Source organism: Chaetodon trifascialis, chromosome 19 (genome assembly GCF_039877785.1).
Source record: "Chaetodon trifascialis isolate fChaTrf1 chromosome 19, fChaTrf1.hap1, whole genome shotgun sequence".
NCBI classification, from domain to species: Eukaryota; Metazoa; Chordata; class Actinopteri; order Chaetodontiformes; family Chaetodontidae; genus Chaetodon; species Chaetodon trifascialis.
In genome coordinates, this window is record NC_092074.1 from 9,819,032 (window position 1) to 9,842,068 (window position 23,037).

Genomic DNA, 23,037 nt, shown 5'->3' on the forward strand with positions numbered 1-23,037 from the left:
GTCTTCTGCCGGGCTTCCTTCAGGCCTCTCCAGCTGTGAATCGGAAATCTCTTATCCTGAGCTACAGTAATTATCAACACCGCGTCAATCATCCACCGCGCTGTGGGGAGTTTAAATCTTGCATTGAGACTTCAGATGGAAAATACAGTATTTTTGAAAGCAGCAGGCTGACTTCCAGTAGCTTGAAATGTCCCACGATTGTCTAAATGCAACATGAAAACAAGCGTGGACGCCTTTCCGCAGTGGAGTGGTTTGGTGGAAAATATTAGCATAGTAGTACAAAGTGGAACTGAACAGGTCTCATTCACAAACCTTACGCATCTATCAAGTATGAGGATTTTTTTTTTTTTTTAGGCTCTCTGTATTTTTTTTCCTTTTTTTCTTTTGGAGAGGTCTTCCAAATAAAGACAGAAATGCTGCAGTTTTAACAGCTGAGCACTCGGAAGACATCTTGGTCTGCGCCAAAAAAACGACAACAACAAAAAAAAAAACGCTCTCAGCATGAACAACAGGTTGGCAATCAACCGTGCAAAAGTTTTCCAGTAAGTGTGTGTGTAGTGTACATACTGTATGTGTACGTTCAGCACATGCAAGCTAGACACAAGTCCCGTGTGAGTGTGTGTGTTATCAATTATACGTCTTCCACACTTGAGGCTATTTTGAAATCGTCTGACTGTTTCAAGCTAGTTCACCAAGCTACACAATAATATTCGGTTACAAAAATAGTATCACAATATAGACCATTCAATATGAGCACCAGGGAAGGCTAAATATAGCCTGAGTATTTGGCTACATTCATTGTCTGGGCAATGTTTTTTTAACGGTAGCAGTGTGTTAAGTGTGTGTTTGTTGGACACAGTGTTGGCAACGTTTTCTCACTCACAAGCTCTCCTAGATCTACCACACGATAATATTCGGAAACATACAGAACTTGCTTACACTGAGTAACAACGGTTAACTAAAACCAATTATCAATTATAAAAATAGTTTTTTTTTTCCTTTTTTAAACACTCAACATCGAAAAGAATTCCTCCCGCTTCCCCAAATAAATCCCGCCCCATTTCCTAACAAAATAGTTTTCTTTGAAACCAAATAACAAAAAAAAAAGGGTTATCTTTTGAGGTTATACAAGGTCAAACCTTTTTGACACTCCATCACACTAACATGGACCCTGTTTAGCATAATTCAGCAACCAGAGGTGTGTTCAAATTCAATGACAGTAGAAACTTTCAGCCTGAACACGCTGCTATCTGTCAGCAGGTCGGCGACTGATGCATCTGAAACGAGTAGTGAAATAAATCAGGTATTTACTCGCATCACCTTTAAAATCTAGTGCTTTGGTTACATCACACATACTCCATATAACCGGCCAAAGACCTCATTTGGAAATCAAGGAAATCACGATTGAACACGCCTCTGGTTGAGCCCTTAACCTGGAAACCATTTCAGCCATGCTTGAAGTGACCGCCGACGTAACACTTGGCTAAACGCAGCACAACATCTAGCTTATCTATGCGAGTGCTATTATTGCTGTTGAGAGTTCTGAAGTGGGCTGTAACCAGTTTCATTGCCAGCCACTGCTTATCCTTTGTTTGGCTGATAATCGGGACACGATCTGGCCTGAACAGGTGAGTGTGAAGATGCGCCGTGTGCTCTTCCCTCTAGTGCTTCACAGATAATCAAAGTGTCTGCAGAATTTCATTCCAACCTAATGATACACAAGGGGTCTCATTTACGGGGTCTCTCTGCATAGATTTCACACTAAAAGGATGCACGAAGACAAAAGATGAAAACTGCATACTATGGTTTACACAGAGCAGAAGCACCAGCCTCTGATCTCACCTTGTAATGTACTTACAATAAGTGGTGAGTGAAACAAAAGGTGGTTTCTGCAGGAGCTGAGGTCAGATGGGGTAATGTTTGCTGATCAAAGTGCTGCCACAACCAATAAAGAGCAAACAATCGTTGAGTGGTGGCATTTCACAACTACAGCAACACGTTTTAGAAACAGAGGCGGTCTGATATCAGGCCGAGAAGTGCAAGAGGTGGCATTTCACCGAGGTAAGGACACAGGGACGCTGCAGATCAGCCAAGTAAAAAAGGCCATTCCTTTCTTATGTGCAAAAAGCTACTTGTCATCTTATACATGGCTTCTGAAACTAATTTAGACAAGTTTAGATCGGTTTGATCATGTGACATATAGAATAGAATTAGTGGAGGGTTGTGTCATTTGATAATGGAGTGAAAAGAGTTGTTTAGGAAGGAGTCGAGCAGCATCGTTTGAGTTTCTGTGCAGGCACAGTTCGACCTATGAGAATGCTCTCTAGTTGAAGGGTTGGGTCGTTGGTGAAATCAGCTTGTGCAGGATTTGGTTGGAATGAAAAACAGGATATTAGACTGGACATCATGCAGAGAGGACAGTACTGACTATCATTCTCGCTTTGTCACCTGTTCTTCAGATCCTGTACCAATCAACACACACCAAAGGATAAACAAGGGGAAGGATTCTTCGGCCTCGAGCTGCATTCAATAACAACATTTGACAGTGCTCGTTATATACAGAGAACGTGAGGCCTGAGTGTAGAACACGCATGCTGCACACATCAATTACTAATCCACACCGAACACTGATCAACGCTTGCAACCTGAATGAAGCTCAGGCCTCTTCCTGTTACTGTGACAGTGGTTGCTGAGGAGTGGCGACTAGTCGATGGGGCCCTGGAAGATGAGCCGCGTCCAGCCGGGGGAGCTGAGGGCAGTGGAGCAGAAGGGGCAGATAGGTCTGAAGGCGTGCGTCCCGTGGGGGAGCGGAGTCTCCGCCCAGTATCTGGCTGTCCTCTCCGAGCAGACGTGGCCACACGGCACAAAACCGTGAGTGGGGGCTCCAGCGTCCACGTACACAGCAGGCTCACAGCCCAGCCACAGGGGCACGTAGGGGCCCACACTCCTGCACAGGGGACATTCTCGGCGGGCGGTGGAACCGTCGCCCTCTCCTGGCTCCTCCACTCCCTCGGATCTCTGGCCCCAGTCGTGGCGTCCATGGACATGGCCGCAAGTGAGGTAGACCCAGGGCTGACGCTCCTCAAGGCTGAATGAATGCATCAACAGAGTTTCGGTATTTTCAACTTTGTGTGGCACATAGAGACGGTTATACGCCCTCTACAGGCAGGCTTCAGGACAGAAAATAACATGTTTGAAACAGATCATGGCTCCCACCTGTGGCTGCGTGGCAGGCTGGGGAAGGCCAGTGTGCTGAGGCCAACAGGACACTGGGGCCGGGACGCATTCAGCTCCTGGCGGAGTGCTTCCAGGTGACGCAGGGTGGGAGCACGCATCAGCCCCTCACCTGTACGCCACAGCAGGGTGGCACCACACAGGTCAACCAGGGAGCCGTCTCGTAGTGCACTGCTCTCACCCTCCGCCTGCAGAGGTCGATACACACACAGACACACGCTTACAATCGAACCAAGAATCAGGTCACACCCTTGATGTGGCCAAACGTGGACACGGTGACCAAACTGGCTGTGGCTCACCAGTTTGCCCCGGCTGGGTCCGGAGCGTGTCTCCCGCAGGGCGTACACGTCTCCACAGACCGAGATCTCCCTCCACAGACCCTGCTTGGGGTCCTCTGGGAAGCCCTCTGGATGCATCACGAGTACTCCGTTGGTGGTCAGGCCATCCATATGCCCATCAGGGTTTTTCCATTTGGTTGCTTTCTCCTGCACAGACATGAAAGCACACAAAGCATTCATAATCAAATGAAGACGATTTATCACAGGTGAAAAATGAGTTTCAAACCTTGACTTGATGTTTGTTCATGAAGCTTGTCAGCGTTTTAAATGACTTCAGCACTCTACATAAAAAAATACAGTCTTCTTTGGAAACCTTTGCATGTTGAATCTTCAGCCTACTCACCCCTAAGAAGATATTTTTGGAGGAATCAAAGCCGGCGGCGTAGATGCGTGCTGTGTACGGTGGATTGCGTTCACACACCACTCTGCAGGCAAACCGTGAGATAGTGCTGGGGGCGATGGAGGGGTCCTCCCCCTCCTTCCCCCCTCCAGAGGTGTCTGTCACCACAAAGTCGATGGGACTTTCTGTGGAGCGTCCGATCTGCAGGGGATAACAGAGAAACTGTCACTGTGATCCAGCAACATACCTGGCTGCCATTCATTAACACAAATGTCTTAAAGTGATAAATTTGTTGGAAACTAAATAAATCTGTGTTACTATTATAAGAGCAGAACTTTGTGCATAAAAATAGACTTTCTTGGAGATTTTCCACACATGTCTCTATTCTTAATAGTCCCAGTTTTGAACCAAAATAATCTGCCTACTGTAGAAGTTCCTTTGATGATATTACATAACCGCATATTTTGGGAGAAACTTGCTCTTGATGACAAATCCAGGATTATTTTTGTCATGAAACGATACTTGTGTGAAAAAGCTGACCCTCTGTTTTCTTGAGTTTGGTGCTGTGTTACCTGGAACATGTCTGTGTTGTTGTCATGGCAGTACTCCACCACCACCGTCTGGTTACGGGACAGAGTGAAAGAGATGCTGTGCTGCCCCCTGCTGTGGACGGCCTGCAACAACAATGGCAACAAGCAGAGTTGATGCACCCCTCTTCTAGAAAAGTCTTTTTTTCTTGAATGCTCGTGCATCGAATTGAATAACATTGTCTGTAAGATGTGGCTACATGAACGATTATAACATAACAGTTTCATACTTTAATGTCGCATTTGAAAGCAGCAACTGAAACATTCAAATGCCATTTTTCATAAAGTGACATTCATCAAGCAATCACACATCCATATGTAAGCACCCACGCACACACTAAGATGGACAGCTCACATGCTCCAGTCATCATGCTTAGTCATCCTTCCTCTTGCTCATTTAAAATAGACAACAGGGAATCAGAGGAAGGAAACCATTACACACAACATACAGTGCACACATACACACACATTCACAGTACCTTGCTGTCCTGTGGTGTGTTGAGGATGTGCACGGCGCTGGGTTTGACGCCGTTGGCCTTGGCCCTTCGGTACAGAGCGAAGCGGCTCTTTCTGCGCCCACGGTCTCCGCTTGGAAGAGAGCCATTGTACCTGAGAGAGGCAAACAAAAACAAGAACAGGATGAATACGCGAGCGCAAACACGAGTGCGTCACACTCAGATTAATCCAGACTAGAATTTAACTCAGACCGCGCCACACAAGTTCACGCATGTTCGTTCCAGTTCATCGAGCTTTATTGAGAATGCTTAATGGCGGAAAAGACGCTGTCAGCTCACTGTTTGCATACTGCACTTATGAGCTGACGTCACTTGTGGGAAAACTGAAGCTATAAATAAAATGTCACTGATGCTTCCAAGATGTCTGAAGAAATAACGGCAACTGGAGTGTGAGCTGAAATGATTGTGCGCGTCTTTACAGCCACATTATCGCAGACTCTTAAACGAATTGGAACAGCACACCCAGGCCACTCATGATTCATATTAAACCGCTGAACCTCAATGAAAAGGACAACCACCACTTGATCTTGCTCACTCGGTCTGTACTTGAGGCTCACTCTTGCTGAAGAGGAGCTCGCTCTTCATTTAAACTCCTTTTAAAGCAGTGCACAATCATTTTCATGACCTTCAGACTTGATCAGATCAGAGGGCATCTGGTCTGGCTCTGCTCTGATCTGTGTCACAGTGGCCTCACCACCATTGCCTGCTTTGACAGTGTTTGAACAATAAAGCTGAAACTATGACAGTCTGTCATAAGGAAGCTAATCAATAGCAATTTTGCCATAATGACTAATTAATTACTTCATAAAATGAAAATGTCAATAATCTGCTGGTCATAGCTTTTCAAATGTAAAATGTTCTCTCATCTGGTAACAAATTGAACACTTTGGCTGTTTTTTTTGCTGGTCAGACATCGTCAACAGTTTTAAGAGCTGTTGTTTTTTGCGCTCATCAGACAACAGAATCAGCAGATTCACCAATAATGAAAATAATCCTTAGCTGCAGCCCAATGAAATGAAACCTTGTACAAGCAGAATTGTTGATCTGAACTCGAGCTGAAACAATTAGTCAACTAATCAAATGGCAGAAAATGACCAGCAACACATTTTCTAATCATTTAACATTTGGTTCGGGCTCAGCCTCGTAAATGAATATTCTATTTGTCGTCTTCGCTGACAGTAAACTGACGATCTTTGAGTTTTTTTGTGTCGGTCCGACAAAACAAGACATTTGAATACGTGAACTCACTATATCCTGACATGAATCAGTTAATCATGCAAACCATGGGCAGATAAATCAACAACCAAAATAATTATTCGATGCAGGCCTATGCTGAACATTCACTTGTTTTACTACCGCCAACTACATAAAAAGCATTGCTCTGATAAAGCAATAGATGAGAGTGAGCTTTTGCTGGTTGCAAAATCTCAATATACTTAATATATTCAATACACGGGTTATAAATATCATGCAAATAATCTCTACCGGAGGGAAAACACACATTTAGGGGGAAGTACAAGGTGGGGCCATTGCCAACATGGAGCAGCTTCGTAAACAGCAGTTAACATTTGAGGCACTTTTCTTGTTCTGTTCGAAATATGAACTGAGGCTCAACAACCATTCGTCGCTAGCTTGGAATTCCCCTTGAATAAATTTAGGAACAAAAAACACAAATTCTGACCAGATAAGACACAAACTGAACAGGTGGCATGTTTTGAGCTGAGCAAAAACAACATGAAACCTGCAGTGGGCTGGAAAACTTCTGACTTATCTTTCTTATATCATCTTTATATTTTATCATTTCAATGAGAGCAGTGCCTTTTATCCGTAAAAACTACATGAATTGGCGTTGCTGGTTAAAGCTATGTGTGTCTCTGAAAAGTTTGTTGACATTATGCATTTTTAATGAGCTTTACTTCGATGAATCTCAGGACCACAATTCACTTTCAGTGGGCAACAAATATGAGGATAGTCAATAGGGCGTTGGTGAGAAGATCAGTTATGCTATCTTCAATAACCTTCAAACAGATCTCATTTTCTTATGTTTTTTTTTTTTTTTTAAACGTTGAGTCCAATCACAGAGGATGACTCAGTGCTACCTGCTCCCTCCATGGCCCTGTCTGTCAGTTCAAACTGGACCTCTGGCTGAAAAGAGAAGGACTGGGTCAGGGGAAGAAGATGTATGAGGACAGGCTTCTGAGGGGTCTGGTTAAAAGGCAAAAGATGTGAAATGGGAGTGAGGATAAGAGGGCACAGGAGAAAGTCAGCTTATGGAAAGAGAAAAGGTGGCCAGCGCCTTGACAGAAACAGAGACGGAAAAAAAGCCAGCAGCTATCAGGAGTATTCCAGACACAAAACTAAAGCTGAATGAATGAAATGAAGTGAAGGGCAAAGTGCAGGGAGACACGAAGGACAAGGAAAGCTGAGAGACAAGGCGAGGTGGAGGGTCGAGGGAAAAGGCCACTGGGAGAGCAACAAAGCAGGATTTGCCTGGGCAGCTCTGGCCTGCATCACGCATGTGCGTACATCATAAAGCACAATATGAAATATTCACTCCCTCTGCCCCTCGACACGGGGTTTATTTTCGTTGAGGGCAAGCCACCAAGGAGGCCTGCCTCTGTGAAAGTCAGCACTCAGCAAAACACTGGGAGGCTGGCTGGGAAGGGACTGGTGAGAGATGGAGGAATGCGACAGGGGCAGGGTTAAGAGGGGTTACGCGTAGAGAAAAAAAAAGGTGTGGGAGAGATAAGTATGAAAAACAAGAGGGTGTTTGCATAGTGGAGTGGGTCATAAGTGACTTGTGCTTCGCTGGGATGCTGGACAGGGGCAGCGAAGTACACGGTGTCCAGGCTAACTAAGGCAACGAGCGATGGCAGGCAGCCACTGCAAGATCACATGGCCTGCAGTGAAGCAGGCATCGACCACACGGGGCATGTGATCATCAAGGCTGACAGATGCAAAGTTAAACCACACTTGTACAAAACAGGCCAGGAAAATGTGATATCTGACAGGAAGTAGTGGAGAGAACAGCCTGTTCCAACACCGGGTATCTGCTGTCAAAGCTACCTGCATGAACTGGTCATGGGCCTGAATCCTAACGCCACTTATCTGGATGTGGGATCACCACTGTGATAATGCTAATATTGACATTAATACTATATTGTCTATGACTGTAATCAGACTGTGACATTTTTAACATGCTGTAAATCATGTTGCGTAACAAAATAACTGCAATAACGGAAAAATGGTCTTTCTGTCCATTTTTCAGCTATCATACAGCCCCTGTTCAAAACCGCAGAGATGATACCCACAACAGCCTGCAAGCCTGTGGCCGTCACTCTGGCAGAACAACACCAAACCACACCTCAATCACTACAGTTTTAAAGTGAGCTGATGCAAATGCATTTTCAACGCTCAATGAGGTGCATTACACACCGTGGCGCACACCGCAGTGCAAGCTTGTGTTTAAGTTGCATCGCCAAAACCTCAGGACGGGCATTAAATGATCACTTCCTTCCTCTGATCTGAGGGTGTAAAGGACTGCTATGTTCAAACAGTCAGATGACGAGGAGGGCGACTAATCAGTATTCTGATGTGGGCAGGCTACAGCTTCCTCTCTCCATGTTCAGCCGGAGGGGAAGAGATAGGCCATTAGGTCAGTTATCTTTGGCATACACAGGAAGCTCTGCGGGGCAAGAGGGAGGCCTGTGCAAGCCTGGATATGACTCTGTGTGTGTGTGTATGTGTGTGTGTGTATTGTGGCATTTCTGGTCCCTGCAGACCCTGCACAGTGTGGTGGAGCTGCAGGGGTGGAAATGCCGTGGAAGCTGGTAGCTGTCATCAGCACATCCTGCCTACTGTGTGCTTGTGTGCGCTGGTGATGTAAAGGGGCTTTTCTCCGCCTCCTCCTTCCTTGGCATGGATGGTCATCTGGCTGCGACGTTTGTGCATAAGTAATAAAAGAGGCTTCGTGATTAATATGGGAAAGATGCGCGTATTTTTTTCAGACAATGATATCATCCCCAGTCCCACTTTTAGCAATCTCGGATCCGGCATAGTATGACATCATTGGGATTTTCAGCCCGAGCGATCCAGCGCTGCTTACCCCCACTACAACCATTGATGAAAAAGCGGCTACATCCGTAGTAGCCTTACGTGCTATGGCCACAGCAGATTTCGCACCTTTTACACTCAAACGCACCACGCAGGTTGTGGAAACAATACGGTGGCATACTTTCAGAGAATATGCCTTCATTTGGAACATGAAGTTAAGTTTGTATAATTACCACAAAGCCGCAGACTGGTGCTATTCAATGGCAAAGGACAGTAAATGAAAAACGAGCTAGAATGTGTAACTATAGTGGCTTTTCTGTCCGAAAAACGACGATAAAGGGGATTTTCTGTCAGAGCGGTGGATTAAAGCTGAACTCACACGTCATCTGTTGGTTTATTGTGCTGATGGTGCCGCTACATGTTTAACGTTCATTTGCCTATGGAGCTTTTCTCCGTCCTACACAATTTTACTACCAGTTTAGGTTTTAAGAGACTTACCCCAAAATGACCAATTCGCCGTATTTTACCGGGTCTTTAACGGGCACATCATCATCTCCGTCTTTTTTCGGTGAATTCATCAGACTGGACTGCTCCAGGGGAAAAAACGCGTCCAATGGCAAAGTGGTGGGATAAAACAATGCTAACACACTCGAAAGTGCAGGGAAGTGATTTAGGTCGTAGTCTATCAAAGTTTGGGCACTGTTGGGCAAAGTTTTTCCGGACTTCTTCTTGTTTGTTTTATTGTTTTAATCCCGTGAAGGCGCATCTTTTCGTGGCTTTAACGCCGGTGTGTAGCTAGTTAGTATCGCAACATATCTGCTCAGTAGCAAAGGATACAACAACGGCTAACGGCAGAGAGTGGGGCGTACCAAATTTTGCGGGGGTGGTTGTGGAAGCATGTCCCAAAATAGTTGACATGGTTTCTTCAAAAAGGACAAACACACGTTTGTCGGGGTTGTAACGATTGACAATACTGTACTAGCGATTAGGAGACAAAAACATGGTCAGAATTCAATATTCATTTGCATTAAAGCGTGGACCCTCCTATTGAATCAGAAATGGATGCAGCCCTGATGAGACGCTGGCTCCCACTGACAGAATAAAATGAGGCATTTCGAAATCCAGAGGAAGTGCCCACATCCCCTGGCATGTGGAGGCGTACTGGCACATTTAAAGTAAAAGACTAGGCCGTTTGATGTTACGTATGGAAATCATATAGCTCAGATCTCGTGGGTGATTATGGAGTCTGACGTAATGAGATGCTTCGGGGGGTGTGGTGGAGCTCGGATGTGGGTCACCATTGCGCCCCAGACTAGACACCTTCTTTTCTTCATGTCTGCATTTCATGTGGGAGTCGGGAGACAGATATAGGCCGACTGGAGCCCACTCTTCCACCTCTCTACATGTATTTCTTTCTGTCTCACACACACACAAAGAGTGGTGCCTGTGTACTCATAATACTGTGACCACATGAGGGCAGTGCACTTCAGTTGCAAAGTACAACTTTCCAGTCTATGAAGTGTAGCTATTTACACTAATCTGTATGTGGAAGCATCAGTTTTACATGTGCACACCCACTGTATTCCACCATGTGTTCTGTGCTGTCATACTTGACAGTTGAGTGACATGACTGAAAGGGACAGAAACCTGCAGCTGGGTCAGATACAGCTGCCTTGTCACATACTTGGCACATTTCCCTCCAACAACCTGCTTGCTGTTCATTGTTATTTGATGAGAGAGAAAGCAAAGCCTTCGCTGCAGGCTTTTTGAACACAACGCATGGCTGGGGTGTCAGTAAGAGAACCTGATCAGTCTCAGCAGCGGCATAGCTGCCTTCATCTGGGACAGTAGCCTGTGTTCAGGCTGGGTGGTATGACATGTCGTGGCTTGCATGCAGGGTAAGGCACAGAGGCGCCATGCAGTATGCTGCATGTTGCTCTGCAGCGTGCAGTGACGTTGGCCCTCGCTATTAGATAAGCCATTTTCACATTTGCCTGTGCAAATTTACGGATGTTACCTGAGTGATATGATAATATGTTCAAAATGGAAATGGTCATGGCCCTCCCTCACACATTAGCAAAGGTGCTGCAAGCACAGGGAGACTATTCAGGATACTGGAAGGGGTGATGATTCATGCATGACCTCAGCATAAGACAAACCAAACAACCACACCCTCAATCTACAATCCTGATTCCTAAGAAGTTAGGGAGCTGTGTAAAATGTAGGCTAAAAGAAAACAGAATCCATTGAAGTGAACATCCTTTTTTGACCTATATTCAGATGAACACAGCACAGAGACAGGATATTCATTGTTCAAACAGATAAGTTTTTTTTTTGTTTTTTTTTTGATTAATAGACACTCATTCTGAATTTGATGTCTGCGACCTGTTCCAGAAAAGTTGAAGGCAGGGGCAGACTGCTGTGTTGCATCACCTTTTCTTAACAGCACTCAGTAAGCTTTTAACTGAGGACACTAAATGTTGAAGTTTTGAGGTGAATTTTTTTTTTCTCATTCTTGCTTGAAATATGGCTTCACTTCAAGCAATCTGGCATTTCCTCTCTTGTATTTTGTGCTTCATAATGCACCACACATTTTAAATGGTGGACAGGTCTGGACTGCAGGCAAGCCAGTCTCATCCATGCACTCTTTCACTACAAGGCCACCCTGTTGTAACCATAGACTGCATAAAACATGGACAGAGTCTCCATGATGTCACCCTCGCTCCATCCTTGCCTGTGAACGACTGAGCCTTTCCAGGATGCCCCTTTTATACCCAATCATGATATTATCACCTGTTACCAATGAACCTGTTCACCTGTGGAATGAGCCAAACAGGGGTTTTTGGAGCATTCCACATCTTTCCCAGCCTTTTGTTGCTCCTGTCCCAATGTGTCTGAAATGAGTTGCTGGCATTAAAATCAGAATGAACATATGTTTACAAAAACCAATGAAGTTGATGAGGTAGAAAATTAAATATATTGTCTTTGTACTGAAATGTTTTTTGGCCATAGCATTCTGTTTTCATTGTTGTTTTACACATTGTCCACACGGTTCACTGTGGTTGCAAAGTAATTAATCAATCATTGTATACCTCTTCAGGGTTTACAATGGTACGTGTTCACTGTGTGTATCAGAAGTTAACCTCCAACATACTTTTCTTATGAGATACAAAGCAGAAACTGGATGGACCAGATGTGTGTGCGTGTGTGTGTGTGTGTGTGTGTGTGTGTGTGTGTGTGTGTGTGTGTGTGTGTGTGTTTCAGTGAATGTGACTCTCTTTCTTTTCCACTCTGAGATTAAGGTCACACCCTCCTCGCTGTGTCTCTCTCTCAATCTCTCTGTTCCTCCATGCCTTCCATTTTCTGCCTCTTTCCTCTGCTCTGTCTCTCCTCTCTGGCTGTCGCTGTCCTTGTTTGGCTGAATTTCAGCATTAAACTGGAAAATATGTCTGGCCTCCACCACGCAGGATGAATCCTCCCTGTTTCCCTTTAATCTACGTGGTTTATGGCAATAATAATAACGTTTGTGCTGTGGGGATTATTGACTAAGTCTTGTCTGACCAGGAATTAACAATGTAAACAATGCTCTGAATGGATAAAAGCCACCCTATGTTAGGTAATGAACTGCATCTGATACAAAATATTCAATGTAGTGCTTCATTAATCCCCTGAAGAGACTTTCAGCAACAGAACAGTGGGTGGGATTCATCAACCTACTCAAGGAAACTCAGCAGGTCAGATTTTTGTCATTACAGAGCTGACTTTCTGTTCATGAACCATTTTTCCGCTGACAGAACCAGCCCACTTCTGCAAATAGGCAAGAAAATCATTCATATCATCTTTCCATGATGTCATCAGTTCTGTCACCGAGATCCTCTTGCAATTAAACTGATTTAAGAGAAACTGACGTGAGTAATTAAAAAACAAATGGACAAGGCAGTTGTGATTGACGGCCACTTTGCTCTACGGTGGCCTCGTCAGCCAGACAAATCCTCATGAGTTAAAACACAGCGTGAGGTCTTGGCTGGCTTACATGTCCTGCTGCTGCTGCTGCTGAGTAGTATTTGTATTCAGAGTTCACAAAATATACAGTATTGACACACAAATGCCACGCGGTAGTTTAACTCTGTGAGTCCGAAGCATGAAACAATTTAAAATCTCCATTTACGGTGCTTGCTTTGACATTTATGTCACCGGCATGAACATGAAGGGTCTTAGCAGCCAAACTGGAGAGGAATTTTTAGTCTACTTTGAAGTGTGTAGTAGTTAACAACAGTGTTGCATCACACAAGTCATCTTGAAACCATATTTGGGGAGCAAATCACAGATCAGATTGTATGCCTAATTGTGAACATGTGGAATGCATTACCTCTGCTATCATTATGCAACTTTCGGCATGCTGTATTTCAAGTCAAGCAAAATGTGGTAGAAAGAGTAGCCACTGTTAGTAACTCTATACTTAGATGCTATAAATAACAGCGGATCTCTTGATATACACAGATATGGCCACATATTCACAAATGATAATATATACAACAACAAAATGGAAACATCCTGAATAACTAAATGGTTAGGGACACTGGAATAAATCACACTATTAAAGACAGACGAGATGAATAGATTAGAAAACTCTCACAGGCTATATACTCATAACTGCATGATACCACTAATGCTTTTGGCTTACAAGCCCGTTGTACGGCATGGGTCTTGGGTTCATGGTGAATGTGACTTCTGGATAGCTTCTGAATCGTTTCTATGATTTATAACCAGAACGTCAGTGTACAAGTGACGTACAGACACCTCAGGGCCAACTGGCCTCAATCTGGACTTAACAGATGCTGATTTAAAAGACGGAAACATGGTTTTTTGTAGAAAAATGGTAAGGAAAGGATGACAGTGAATTTAAACCACTTAGATGTGCTACAGCCATCTGCCACCGAGTCTTTGTCAATGTTGCCATAGAGACAAGAGCAAACAAAGAAAAGGTATTCTTGCAATTCAGCAACCCCGTTGCCCCTTGTCTGTAGTTAAATCTTAGATGGGCTGCTGAAGCAGAACCTCAGACTTCTGGATGTAATGCAACCAAACAGAGCAGCAAGAGTGATTAAATCACTTTAATCCAAATCATGATAGGATCTCTTATATGTATGCAGCAGTGTTTTACTTGTGTGAGTGCGTGAAGGCTTGCTTGCAACAAAAAGGCAGTGTCCTACCTGTGATGCACGAGTGCACACATGCCTGCTGGGCGTGTGTCTGAGTGTGTGAGAGACACCATACTCCCTCGACTTGATGAGGAGGCAGACTACACAGAGCAGGCACGATACTGCAGATGGCTCAGCATATTCCCATTCTCTGTGGGCACTGGGACACAACAGGCTCCGCTAGTGATTTTTGGCTCCCTACAGGGAAGACTAATTGCATACACAAACAGGTTTGTTGCAAAACACTGAAAATGAATGGCATCACTAACTATGGCGGTTGATTGTATAAACTGTAGATAATAGCGTTAACAGACACAGTCACACAGAGCCATATGCAGTGTATTTCAAATGTTTTGAAATGTGTGCTGATCTGGGGGCAGTTTGATTGCACATAATGGTGATTTTAGATTTAGCACATCATTGAGCAAGACTAGAAAAGATGATGTGAGATCATGTGAGAGGCGGGAGAAGAGGAAGTCATTTGAGGGCTTCATAGAAAGGACTGAACCAAATCAGTCAGAAATGGACCAAATGAAGCTGCTGCACACGTGACAAGCTTCACTTTGTGTTCGCTTGGTTAGGCAATACACTTTATGTATTCCATAATCTCAATTTGAATGAATTATCAGTTATGTTCCATCATGATATACAAAAAAAGAGAGAGCTGAATAAATGCAACACTTGCGAGGAGACCTGTTATTATAATCTAATTCCAAAAGTACCGTGGAACACCTACAAACTGTCATCTTCACGGAAATAGGAAACATTGTCCCAGTGTGGGATGTGAAACTGCTTGTGTATCCTGAGGTTTTTTAATAGCACAACTGCAGCTCAGCTTAAACACTGACTAGTGAGCTGAGATGTCCTTTCACAAATCACTGAGCTCCATGGAGCACCTGCCAACAAGCTGCCATACATGCACACGTATGGACCCGAGCACATAGGCTACACACACAGCTGCCGGCGTGAGCTGTGCTGGGAGCTGCTACATGAAAGCAGATGGCTCCTCAGACGGGTCATTAATAAGAGCCGGTGGGGAAGGCTGTGTGTGGTGGGTTATTTTTGGATTTGGTGTTGTGTGTTATTTAGGGATGAAAGTTGTATTGGTGACTCTATTTCTGTGTTTGTGTAAGTGGGAGGTTGCCAACAGGCACCAGAGAGTGAGCGACATTTCGAGTAATTGGCTTCCCTGTCCAGCCTGGCTGTATTCCACAGCGGACCTATTAATAATTACACAATGTGTGAGTGGCAGCCCTTGACCTGACTTCAACAGGTTGTTATCACCACAGCTTTTCAAGAATGTGTTAAGGCATAGTGACACTAGTTGATTGTTTTATCACGGCTCCACATGAGGTAGCAGTAACAGAGACATAAATGATGCTGGTTCTGCTCCTCTGAGCTAAACTTATATTGACAGCACTGCACTGTGTCTCGGTTTCACAGCAGAAAGTCAGTCCAGATAATTACAGTGCTGTTTAACAGACACATAATTTTCTTCAGAATAACAATACTTTAACCCTCTTGTAGCGCCCAGGCAGGCACGGCTGTTGTACTTCTCACTACTACGCTGTTAATCGTTTTATATCTCAATGAGTCCATCTGTTGCTGTGGCGTGCCATGTGTCACACAGGAAGGTTGCAGCATATGTCACTTCCTGTCACAAGCCAACATTTACACATCAGCTCAGGCCTTTATCTATAGAGAAAAAAAAAGAAAATCATGCAGCTTCCTGTTTTTTATCTCACATTGTTTTTATCTGCTGAAGACAAGACATAATTTTCACTTATCACTCCCTGCTCACATATTTAGTTAACTATGCTAGAGATCGGTTTACTAATCTTGAACACAACCTCATCAATGAAACTGTAGATGAAAACATGTGCACCAGACCTGGTTGTCAAATAGGTTCTGTTAAAATCAGGCTTTTTCTGAAAGATATGAAAAAGCAATACTTTCACTTCTCAGCCACCATTAATTATATCTGTGAGCCCCAATCGTTGCACACATCCCTCCCACTGCACAGCTCCTCTGCCAAATGCAAACACAGGCCTCGGGCTCCCTATAATCATTAGCACATTGTCCAAGGTGGAGGGAAACGCAATGTGTGACAGATTCTGAGGAGCTTAAAAGTGCGTGGAAGCTGAGTGTCACTCCGCATGCTGCTTTTATGACTCTGTTTAAACAGGCCCCATGATACACTAAGACTTGTAGCTGCAGCCCATCCAGCCGGTCCTAAAGTCCCTTTGTGTATGTCTCTAGCAGCTGGACAGGAAATGCCTGTGAAGACAACACTGCATAAAATCATTCAGTCAACAGATTTTGAAAAAGGTGCAAAACAAAAGCAATCCAAGGGTGCATCTTATCCTTGATGAGCAGAACAAGAATTTGTTAGATAGAGATATAAGATGGAGGGGTGTGTTTGAGGAACACACAGGAACTTCTTTACAGGAGGGGATTAAAGGAAGCTGGGAAACAGGTAGCCAACAAACAAGGTAGACCTGTTTGATATATGTATACACACACACACACACACACACACACACACACACACACACACATATATATATATATATATATATATATATATATATGTGACTTGGTATTTATCACGTTGTGGGGACAAAAAGGCTCCAGGAAATGAATGTAAGTCTATGTAATGTCCCCGCAAGTGATAAAAACACAATGTTTGTGTGTGTGTGTCTGTGTGTCTGTGTGTGTGTGTCTGTGTGTGTGTGTGTGTGTGTGATTATATGACAATATATAAATTATCATACAGAGTGAGTTAAAAAATGTTAATTAGTGAGCTTTAGAGGTGCTGGTTAGCAAGTTTTGCTACCTTAAGACAGAGCCACGCTACCTGATTTTAGTCTTTGTGCTGTAGTTTCACATTTAATAAACAGATGAGATCTTATCATGTAACTCTCCACCAGGAAGGGAACAAGCACATTTTCCAAACATTCAGTTGTGAAATACAACTGTAGTTTACATGCTCGTGACTGGACTTCACTGTCGGTGGTCCATGAGCTGCAGCTATGTTTTCTAAATGTTATCAGAGCTTCTCCCTCCGTTCACTTTTCATTCCACAGATCCTGTACATACTGTATCTACACCGGCCAACCAAACATCGAAGCACATGTACACATTTGTACAAACATGATGAGAAAAAGCTTGAGGCTGAAACTCTGAGTGCTCTATGGAAACAACTGTGGGTTGAGACAGACAGCAACCGTCTGAGGTGTCCCTTCAACTCTAGATCTCACTATATGAGTGTTGGCGTATGTGTCTGTTTCATTTGTGGCTGTAATTAACATGAACACAATCAGTACATTTTACAGTGCATAGACTGATTATAGTCAGCCAAGATTTACACAGGCATGACACACATCAGCTGGCTCCGCACCGGGCAAACAGACGAATGTTTCCTAGAAAGCAAATGTTAATGGCTTTTAAACTATGAGCTCTTGAGCAACTGAGTCGGATGAGATGAAATGCACATTGTCTGTGCATTTCCTGATTTGCTGAATGAAGAACTGCAGGGAGATTAAAATCAAAGAGGAACGCCTGAGTAAACAAATGACAGGGGAACTACCAATGAGCCCCATTTCAAAGTATTGTTTGAAACCACCCCCTCCGAAAAGGCGTACAATAGTCTGGTCCACCCCCACCCAGCCACATACAATGGCAGAGCTCTGGGGCTAAACCTGAGCGAAAATGAAGCAGGTCTGCTCAGGCTTTCATTCAAATCCAACACTTCCGTAGCAGCTTTCACTGAGGGGCTGTTTGCAGGAAACACATTCGTAGTGAATCACACTGAAGTCCTGATGTGACTGTTGATGATGATGACTGTGCTAGGGAGGTTGCAGGCTAACTGCGTCGCGTATGACCACAAGTCGAGGACAGAATGACGGTCTGCAACTTCTACGTCGGCAGCTCTACTCTGAGGCTGTTTTTTCTTGACAAAACCACAGCTGAATCTCCAAATTCTAGCTGCTTAAGAAAGAGCGACAATGCAAACTCTCGCATCGTGCCCTTTGGCTGAGGGGCCACAGGTGAGCCTGACAGCCTTTGACACCAGCCGGTGTGTGCAGTGCATCTGCTGCTGAGTGCAGTGACAGCTGTACAAAAGGCCTCTGACATGTGCAGCATGATTCACCGGCTCAGCGCTGATGTAATATCAGGAGCCGTTTCAAGTGGCTCTCCCTTCCACATTTCCTCTCCTGAGAGAAGACGAGTGTTTCTAGATTTCACTTTGGAATTTCCACATCTACAATGGACGCCACAAACGGAAAAATCATGAGCAAAAACAAGATCGGACTCGATGCTGCAGAGGCACTGCCCTCAACTGTTCAAATAAAGTGCTTTCATTATGACAGCACGCAATGCAGGAAACTCCTGTGAGTGGCCTGATTCCCAAAACAAAAGCGGAAAGTGACGGCGGTTTCAGGAGAGGTACCAGGCTGCAGCTTTCATGCGTCTATCTCTCGTTTAACTGCTCGTCCCTGTCCTTCATGCTGGTATGTCACATGCACGGCACTGCTTTCAACACAGCAACAGGTCAAACTCCAAATCAGCAGCTAAAGAACAAACAACACACGGTCAAAGAGAGCAAATACAGAGACGGAGAGCAAGCATTCCTGCACAGGAATTCCTGGACTGGGACTCTCCTGGACTTTGCTACAGGAACATATTAGGAAAAGAGCTGAAAACCTTCAACATGTCATCTTTTCAGGAAATTGGAGCGTGCTACTGTTCAGCAAATGAGCTTCAGAGACGGACAAAACACTGGAATCAGATGTTTTCTGTCTTCAGAGTTCAACCTGACACACTGTTGCTGTTTTCTCTCACCTACAGACTCCTAAACCACCAATTACCATGACAACTCTTCTCTTCCGTCTAGCGTTTCCTGACTTCACACGACCATATCACTCCCCACAATTCTCACCCGCCTCTTTCGGTGCATGTGTAGAGGGGAAGCTGACCAAATGCACACAGCTATTTTCCTCCTCCTTATGGCTTGGAAACACATGAAACAAAAATGAGCGGCCTCAAAACTGTATCTCAAGCCTGTGCCTGAGGCGACTCACATACGTCACATACGGCACGCCAGGCTGGCAGGGACCTTTGCAGAGGCTGTCACCCTAACCTCAGCAGTTACACAAGACACTGTGCTCATCCAGTGTTCAGTTATCCACTCTGCTCATGAACACATTTTCACCACAGTCCGCTCTTTATTATGATGACAGTGTAAATCTTGGTTGGTAAGAAATGTGTCACTTCCTGCTTATGAAAGCGTCCTAATTTACTTTACTTTGAAGCCTTGTTTAAACAGACAAACGTGAGAGTTCCCCGTTGCCAATAGAGCAGCGAGTATCCTGTTTTTTTAGTGTCGTTAAAAGTTTAGGCTTGTTGACTTTTGCCTCTTTAAATTTGCTTTCCGTGTTTGAAAATGTCAGAATTGGCGGAGTCAGTTCCCTGACGGACAAACTGATGGTATGAGACCTTCAGCAAAGCAGAGGTTTACCTGACAATCACTACACTGAAACCAGAGATCTCATCACTTATTCACAGCCGGTGACTCACACATGCGAGCGCAGAAAGGAAACCGGCTGAGGCTCACTTCACTTCACAGTTCGCTCTGACTGGTCCCTCTTTCAGCCATTCTAACGCCCTAAACTCTCACTTCCTCTTTGAGCAGCTCAACATTTTCAGAAGAGAAACGTTACTTTCGCTACTCCTCCGAAGACAGCAGCCGCGTATTGAAAAGGCGTCACGTCCGTACTGATCTGGATATATTTTTTTTATTATTTCATCAGCATAGGAGAAAAAAGGGGAACAAAAATAAAACAGAGCAGTATCCATGATCTATTAACAGAAGGTTGGTGTGTGTCTGCAGGAGCTTAGAGAGTACAAGAAGAGGATGACGATGGGTCAAAAAGAAAAAGAAGAGGAGGGTTGCAGTGACTGAAGCACCTATGCTGGAGCTGGTGGGGGGTTGGGACTGTTTGAAACACTTGCTGGGGTCCAAAAGTCAGTCACAGAAAATCTAAATGTGCACAGCCAGCCAGCTGGTAACCCCCAGCGCCCTCCCACCTCCCTCCTAAAGTGTAAACTCGGCAGTCGAGTGTAAGTGATTTTGGGGCACCTGTAACCTGGGTCCCTCCTAAGGCAGCTCAAACTACAAACACCTGACAGTGATGGAAGCTCTGGGAGGAACAGAAGAAGTGACAATAAGACTGGTGGTAACAGATTCAGATCCTGAAACAACAAAAGTATATATCCATATCACAGTGTGTGTGTGTGTGTGTGTGTGTGTGTGAATATCCAGCGTCCACATAGTGTCTTCCAAACAAACCGCCACAGCAGACATGATGGATGTAATCACTGCACAGGAAATAAGTACGAACACACTTCTTCAATCATCCCAGTACAATCAATTAGGAAAACAGTTGCCTCTTTTTGAGGTCCTAACAAGTCCACAAGACACATTCTTACAAATGAGAGGCAGTTTGAGCCATGAAAGTGATATGCTGATGTAGGCAACAGTTTTCTGGACGTTCCCATCCTTTGGATCCGTAGCTGGGTCATGAGAATACTGAACGAGAGCTGAGCAGGGGGCGAAACCGTAAAGAGCGTGTCCCAAAGTCCCCGAAAAGAAATCATACAACGAAACAAAGGAGGAGGAAAACAAAAGAATTTGCACCAAGAGCTCAAAAGTAAGCTTATCGTATATTTAAACAGTACTGATTATACAGAACGTGAACCAAAGCAAACTACTAAAACGAAAGCCAGCCAAAAAAACAATTTGTCTTTTGTTTAAATGAAATCTGGGGTTATAGTGAAGTCATCATTATCAAAAAGAAACATAAAACAAAATATAATTGCTACTCTCTTTGACATATATACTCAGCAGAGAGGTCATGGTATTAATTGCTTCAGATTGCATTTTTTTTTAAACTCATGTTTTCATTCTCAGCTACTTTTTCTTGCCTCCGAGTCTCCAGGCTGGTGAAGGGAGAAACATTAAGATTTGTAATTTGAGGTAAGCCAGGTCAGGCCCTCGTATAGTCCATCCCCTGTTGTCGCACACGAGGGCTGAACGTACCAATTCCTATCTCTGATCCGGGTCAGGCCTAGCTTCTCCTGGATCTCGTGGGGCTTCATGGCATCTGGCAGGTCTTGTTTGTTGGCGAAGACCAGGATGATGGTGTCCTTCATCTCCCGGTCGTTGATGATTCGGTGGAGCTCCTGCCTCGCCTCATCGATCCTGTCCCTGTCGGCACAGTCCACCACGAAAATGAGCCCCTGGGTGCCGGTGTAGTAATGTCTCCAAAGCGGCCTGATCTTGTCCTGGCCCCCCACGTCCCACACGTTGAACTTCACATTCTTATAGGTGACGGTCTCCACGTTGAATCCAACAGTGGGGATGGTAGTGACCGACTGTCCCAGCTTCAACTTGTACAAGATGGTAGTTTTACCAGCAGCATCAAGTCCAAGCATCAATATTCTCATCTCCTTGTTGCCAAAAATCTTTGCGAGCACTTTTCCCATCTTGTTTGCAGTGCATAAATACTTTGCTAGAAGAAAAACAAGGCTTCTCTCATGAGAGCAAACAAGTTGTATTCAATACAACTGAGAAGTTAGTTGACAGTGTGTGCCGAGAGCCCTCCACGTGATGGCAGCGGTGGGCTGACACGAGGGTCAATATTCAAAAGGCTTTCCAGTGGGGACAGATGGATGACAGAACGCAGGACCTGAGCGTTCAGAGGGAGCGGTGTGCGTGGAGCCCTCGCAGAATTGGGTGGGGATATATTTTCATGATCCACTGCCCTCCGATGTAAGAAGAAAAAATTACATCCCCTTGTTTCAGACTTCCGTCAAAATCCACACATCAGAAATCTCTCACTTGAGCTGGACTTGTTCCAGAGTATTTATTTTATTTCTTTAGGTTTTTTTCACCCCCCACAAAAAGCCGACTATATGACTCAGGCCCTGTCCAAGCCCGGGGTTCCCACTTCCTCCTTGGCTGCCGGCTGTTCACACTTGCCCTTAGCCAATTCCAGTCGATGGATTTCAAAGCGCAGTTCTTGGTAAAACACACCGAAAGGCGAACTCTCCGTTCCGTTTCTGCGCCGGGACATCCAGACGAAGAGCGCTCAAAAGGTCATTGATTCGCCCGACTTTCTTCTCTTCCCCCTGTGACACAAGAGCGGTCCAGAGAAGGGAGGGGTGTTAGTACAGAGGACAACTTTGGATCCGAAAAAATATTCTCTCTGCAGACAGAAAAGCAAAACAAAAACAAAGGACAGAGAGAGCGGGATAAATACCTCCGTCTGCGGCAATCATCCCCCAGTCCCCGGGCCGTTTCTCCCCGCTCTTGCCGCTCTCTGGCTCTCTTCCTCCCTCTCTCCCTCCAGCCGTTCAGTCACAGCGGTGGCGGTGCTGTGTTACCGGAAAAGGTGCGGACCCAGATCAGCCGCCACTTCCTCTACACTCCTCACACACACTAGTGCGGCGTTCAGGGACCCCTCGTGAGCTCCGACATCTGGACGCGCGAAACACATTCCCACTATCTGGGCACTGCAAAGTTATTTTCTACTGTTTATTTGTTCTTATACTGTATTGTTTGAGCTATTTTTATGGGTGAAATTATTTTATTGTAATATTTATCGTGAGTATTTGTAGTATAGCTATTCTGTTTAAAACAACCCCCTGAAAAATGTGATGTGATGTCACATACTTCTGTGCACCAATCAGGGTTTAGCAATATTT

The 23,037-nt window shown here is 44.7% G+C and overlaps 2 protein-coding genes across 2 annotated transcripts; both read right to left on the minus strand.

Moving 5' to 3' along the window:
* Nucleotides 1-386: 386 nt before the first annotated feature.
* On the minus strand, nt 387-9,927 carry LOC139347727 (E3 ubiquitin-protein ligase pellino homolog 2). Its single transcript, XM_070987480.1, has 7 exons — nt 9,566-9,927; nt 4,979-5,108; nt 4,485-4,586; nt 3,916-4,113; nt 3,534-3,719; nt 3,217-3,422; nt 387-3,088 (listed from the first exon to the last, which is right to left on the minus strand). Exons 1-7 carry the CDS (start codon nt 9,643-9,645, stop codon nt 2,704-2,706), a joined length of 1,287 nt encoding a protein of 428 aa, XP_070843581.1. The 5' UTR covers nt 9,646-9,927; the 3' UTR covers nt 387-2,703.
* Nucleotides 9,928-20,052: 10,125 nt separating this feature from the next.
* Nucleotides 20,053-22,781, minus strand: arf6a (ADP-ribosylation factor 6a). The gene is made up of 2 exons (XM_070987478.1): nt 22,593-22,781; nt 20,053-22,461 (listed from the first exon to the last, which is right to left on the minus strand). Exon 2 carries the CDS (start codon nt 21,814-21,816, stop codon nt 21,289-21,291), a length of 528 nt encoding a protein of 175 aa, XP_070843579.1. The 5' UTR covers nt 21,817-22,461; nt 22,593-22,781; the 3' UTR covers nt 20,053-21,288.
* Between the last annotated feature and the right edge of the window lie 256 nt (nt 22,782-23,037).